Genomic DNA, 5499 nt, shown 5'->3' on the forward strand with positions numbered 1-5499 from the left:
CAATTTAAACAAAAAAGACTTTATTTTTTAAGGTGGAATAGAAAAGTTCGTGTTCCTCTGGACGTGCTCCAGACAGTGGGCACTTAAGGGTCTCTGTGGTGATATCTGATTTTCTGGACGTGAGCCTGGAGATGATGGTTTTAACTTTCCCACGCAAAGCGAGTAATGAGTGGTGATATTTCAGAGAGGCCACTATATCCAAGAGAATGGCAACAGAAGATATTTGTCTGGTTGATTTCCGATTTCCTGGGTTTTTCCCTGGGTGGACATAATTTTCAATTGAGTCGCAGATCCATCAGTTACAACCCATATCTCCTTGTTCCCAGACAGGGGTGACAGCTGCATTTGATCTCCTATATGTCACGAGCCACAGCTAATGCCCAAAGTTGAATTAAAGCATTTCAGCGCTCCGATGGTGATAGTATTGTCTTCCTCATCGCACAGAAAGACAAAGCCATAAACGCACAAGGCCTTTTGACTCACGGTTGTGCTAACTTCCACCCAGTGGACATCACTCTGCAGGGCTGGCTGATGGTGTCTAGTGGAGTCACGGCTTTTACAATAGATGCAGCTGCATGAGATGCATTTCGCTGATCTCTGAGCATTTAACTGTACCTTCAAGTGTCTAACAGCAATTCTTCCTTGTTAGTTAGTGTCCCACCAACAACTGGCATCAGCTGCCTGTTTCACCAGGAAGAATTTTATATTATCGACCAAATAGCAGGCCAGGTGTTGGCAGGAAGGAAGGCTTGGTGGTCACGACTGCACTTTGACATCTCCCGCTAACAGAAGTGTTGTGAGACCTGTGGCTCAGCCAGGTGTGATCCACCCAACATTTGCCTCAGTAGCACCATGCAAGGCCATTTTCATCTCACAGCTGTCACGTGATCCTCAATCAAATGCATTTGAGAAAGCCAAGCTTGCTGTACCGAGCTGTCGGACCCGTACTCTGCCAGCCCTTCCCCTCGCAGACCGTCCTTGGTGATCTTTGCAGCCCTTTATTCCTTCTTCTAGGAGATGCCTGAACTGACCACCGTGTGCATCCACGTGCTGCTCTTGCAGAGGTGTTTTTGAATGCAGTACCGACTGAAATCTTGGCATAAGCAAGGAGGTGTTTGGTGCTTTTCCACCCAGCAGGTGCGATGTGTCTGTGCTGTTGCCACCGTGCCACGGGTTCTAAGACAGACATATCATATCCTATCCCATTACAAATTTTGGAGGAGGCCCTGGCGGAGATGGGCTTGAAGTCATGGCGCACCCTCTCCTCCTGAGGGGCATCCCTTTGGCATGGGGTTAGAGCCCTGTGAGTGAGGATCTGATCCTGGCTGCTCTCTGTCCACTCCTGGCATCTGACCCTGTTTGCAGATCCCTGAGATGGAGTAAAAGTGCTGTAAAGTGGAGAAAAGCCTTTTAGAAACCAAGTGCCATAGGAAGCCACAGGACTCTGCTGGGAGCCCCTCAGAGCCGCAAAGCTTGGCTCCAAAAGGTGCTATTAATGATGTGCTAAAATAGCTCTCATCACCCCCAGTGTGACATCTGCAGCCCCAACAAGGACAGATCTGCTGGTCTTGTGTCCCAGGGGCTTCAGAGACCGCTCCCTTCCCAAGGCAAGGAAGGCGTTGGGAGCAGATGCTCACCGCACGAGTTGTGGTGCCGTGTGGGAAAACGTTCAGCTCTAGGCTGAACTACCTCTAGGTGAGCTCCGGGGTGAGAAGCTGTGGCCGTCCTTTGTAGCTGAAGGCCAGGACTCTGCTGTGTCCAATGGATGTGTCCCCATGTCATACTTGCTGCAGGGGAGGCAACCCCTTCTGAACCTCTTCATCCACAGCAGGGCTGTGTCTGCCCCTGGGCCAGGCTGCAGAGAGGATGTCTTGTTATGGCCCAGCCTGCACACGACATATTGTGGCGGTTGGCTGGAATAACTCTGCCGGACCTATAAAATCACCTGCACACCTCTTGGTGCATTTAGTGCCGTTTGGAGGAATTTCAGCCCATTTCCAGAAAGCGCTAGGGAGAGGAGACAGGTGCCCAGCTCCTCGTCTCACATCGATTCACAAGCCACATGTCTCCCCAGGATCTGGGACATGTTTTTGTGCACGTGTATGAAGATAAATTAAGAGGTTATTTTAGTTTCGGGTTGTTTTTTTTTAAAAAAAAAAAAAAACAAAACAAAACTGTAAAAGTCAGCTGCAGATGGGAGGTGCTGCCCAGCTGAAAATACATGGTGGGTTTCCATAGCACCAAGCTGTGAAACGTCCCTGCGGCCAAAGACATGGGAGCAAGATGTGGTTTCCCAGAGGGCAGGATTTGCTGGAGATCTTGCTGCCCTTGGGATGTGCCAGCATCGTCGTATTTTGCTCTTCTAGAAGGCACAAGTGACTGAGGAGCAGGGCGTGGAGGTCTCTGGTCCAACCTTGCTCCCAGCAGGGCCAATGCACAGCTACAGCCGGTTGCTCGAGGCTGTGTCTGGGCCAGTTGGGGCATCCCCATCCTCCACTGTGACTGTGCTTCTTGGAGAGGGACGACGTTATGCTGGTACAGCACCAGCTGAAAAGCAGACTTTGGCTGAGCAGCAGCACCAGCGTGGCGTGCGATACCGACCCTGAGATGCGTTCCTCTCTGAAATAGCGCAAAGAAGAGGAACCTGACCATGCACTACTCAAATTGCGCAGTCGTGTTGGGCCATCGCTGACGACCTCGCCTGCAGACCGAGCCCTGGCACCGAAGGGCTCTGCAAGTGCCTGGGCAAATGCAGCATTTGCTCGGCCGCTCCACGCTGCAAAATTCAACATCACAAACTCCAAATGGCTGGTGATGTGCCATTGGGAGGCTGGTCCTGGGATCAGAAGCTGGAGTGCTTTCGTGGGGGGGGACGAGGGCACTCCCCGAGCTGCCCAGCGAGCGCCTTGAGCTGCTGTGTGGAGATTTCCCTGGGGCCAGAGCCCATTTTGCCTCTAGTCCAGGCTCTGGCTTGGACGTGCCGTCTGTAAACCACTTTGTGTGGCAGAGCTGAAGCCCTGAAATCCCAGAGCCTTCTGCTGCCGCCCTGCCTGTCTCACTGCACTGCCTCACTATTAGCCTCCTTAGGGTTTTTGCTTCATTCTCACATTCAGGTGGCACCTTCAGGATCAGCTGGCGGTGACACTGCTGCGGTGCTGCAAAGCATGGCCGGCGCTTGCAGATGCTGTAGGAGAAGCAGCCCCCACACAGCGGTGAAACAGCCTTCACCAAGGAGAGGGTGAGAGGGACTGGCTTTCTTTTCGGGAAGAGCCGCGCAAAGTTTCATAGAATCATAAACCATAGGGTTGGAAGGGACCTCTGGAGATCATCCAGTCCAGCCCCCTGCCAGAGCAGGGTCACCCAGAGCAGGTGGCACAGGAACGCGTCCAGGCGGGTTTGGAATGTCTCCAGAGACGGAGACTCCACCACCTCTCTGGGCAGCCTGTGCCAGGGCTCTGCCACCCTCACAGGAAAGAAGTTCCTCCTCATGTTTAGGTGGAACTTCCTATGCTCAAGTTTGTGCCCGTTACCTCTTGTCCTGTCCCTGGGCACCACTGAAAAGAGCCTGGCCCCATCCTCCTGACACCCACCCTTTCAGTATTTATAAGCGTTGATAAGGTCCCCCCTCAGCCATCTTTTTTACAGACTGAAAAGACCCAAATCCCTCAGCCTTTCTTCATAAGAGAGGTGTTCCAGTCCCCTAGTCATCTTGGTAGCCCTTTGCTGCACCCTCTCCAGCAGTTCCCTGTCCTTGAACCAGGGAGCCCAGGACTGGACGCAACACTCCAGGTACGGCCTCCCCAGGGCAGAGCAGAGGGGGAGGATGACCTCCTTCCACCTGCTGGCCACACTCTTCTTGATGCACCCCAGGATGCCATTGGCCTTCTTGGCCGCAAGGGCACATTGCTGGCTCATGGTCATCCTGTTGTCCACCAGGACTCCCAGGTCTCTTTCCACAGAGCTGCTCTCCAGCAGGTCACCCCCAACCTGTCCTGGTGCAGGGGGTTGTTCCTCCCCAGGTGCAGCACCCTACACTTGTCCTTGTTGAATTTCATAAGGTTCCTCTCTGCCCAATCTCCAGCCTGTCCAGGCCTCTCTGTGTAGCGGGCACAGCCTTCCGGTGTGTCAGCCACCCCTCCCAGCTTTGTGTCACCAGCAAACGTGCTGAGGGGGCACTCTATCCCCTCATCCAGGTCATTGATGAATATATTGAAGTTTCTCCTCCGGAAGTAAATGAATGGGAAACTGTGAGAAACAATCCTGGCAGAGCTATTGGCAAATTGCAAGTGGAGAGATTTAGCGCTGAGCAAAGAGGGTGTGCGGCAGATCGCTGGTGTCTCGGAGGTCATGGCGTTGAAACCTGCAGAGAAGGACAGGCCTTGTGATTCTTCCCGTTCCACAGTTTTCATCCCATAACAGCTGAGAAGGGCTATAACCAGGTGCTTCAGGCATCGTCCCAGCTGGGGGGGGGGGGGGGAAACAGGTCTTTGTGCAGCCCTGCGAGCACAGGCTGTCACCCTTCTCCCTGATTGCTCTGAAAATCTGGGGAAGGGTTTTAATGCAAGGGAGTTTAGTGCAAGGGGGTTTAATGCCAGCCAGGGCCACGGGGGTGAGCAGAAAGCCGCTGCTTTGCCCCAGCCGAGCCCTGGCACGCCTGCGCAGGCCCCGGCTGTGGGAAAAGGAGCCCGTTCCCTGTCGCCCCACCACTCAGCCAGTCACGAGGACGCTGCGGTAAACCACAGCTCAGCTTGAAATTATCTTTTCGGCACAGGGTTCCTGTCAAGCCGAATGGCACCTCCTCCCTCACCTGTGCCGGTGCCGAAACATCCTTCCTTTCTCAGCACTATCGCCCGTTCAGATCTCTCCTCCAGGATGATCACGCACATCAAGATCTTTAAAGCGAAGCACGCCCTGCAGCAAGGACTGAGGTCTCGTTTCCCCCTGCAGGTTTTGGGGCATGGAAGTGATGCTGGCACCATGCACAGATTTGGCCGTCCTCTGCCGTTTATCAGCCCAGATTGAGGTGAAAAAAAGAAGAAAAAAAAGTAGTGGTCAGTAAGGCACTGCTCAGCGCTGGAATATAGGTCGGCCTCTGTCCTGGCAGCTGCTTTCCTCACCCAGAGCAGAGGAAAAGGGGACAAGCTGGCAAGGGAGGAGTGGCTCAGCCACTCTCCTTGGCCACCTTTGCGGTGCACAGAAAATCCCAGCTCAGTGCCTTAAAGCTTCGTGCAAAACAGCCGGCATTTTATTAGCAGCCACCGAGTGGTGAGCACCGCACGTGGCCGTTCCCCATCACGGCAGAAATGGAGTCTCGGAAACACTCCCAGTATGAAGACATTTTTGCTCTCAAGCTGCTCACAAATGTGTTGTAGCAATAGCCGTGGGCTCTGCAGGATTATTGCTCTTGATAGGGAGATGCCGGAGCAATTCCCGTCCAAAACCCGGACTATCAGCAGCCTGCACCCTGGTCATTTTGGATTTGCTGCCTCTCTCAGTGCA

The 5499-nt window shown here is 53.5% G+C and overlaps 1 protein-coding gene across 1 annotated transcript; it reads right to left on the minus strand.

The window, feature by feature from the left end:
- Window positions 1–2572: 2572 nt before the first annotated feature.
- Window positions 2573–5192, minus strand: LOC128911168 (uncharacterized). The gene is made up of 2 exons (XM_054205533.1): window positions 4808–5192; window positions 2573–4360 (listed from the first exon to the last, which is right to left on the minus strand). The coding sequence occupies exons 1-2, from the start codon at window positions 4977–4979 to the stop codon at window positions 3918–3920; spliced, it is 615 nt and encodes a 204-aa protein (XP_054061508.1). The 5' UTR covers window positions 4980–5192; the 3' UTR covers window positions 2573–3917.
- Window positions 5193–5499: the final 307 nt, after the last annotated feature.

Source organism: Rissa tridactyla, chromosome 6, assembly GCF_028500815.1.
Source record: "Rissa tridactyla isolate bRisTri1 chromosome 6, bRisTri1.patW.cur.20221130, whole genome shotgun sequence".
Taxonomy (NCBI): Eukaryota; Metazoa; Chordata; class Aves; order Charadriiformes; family Laridae; genus Rissa; species Rissa tridactyla.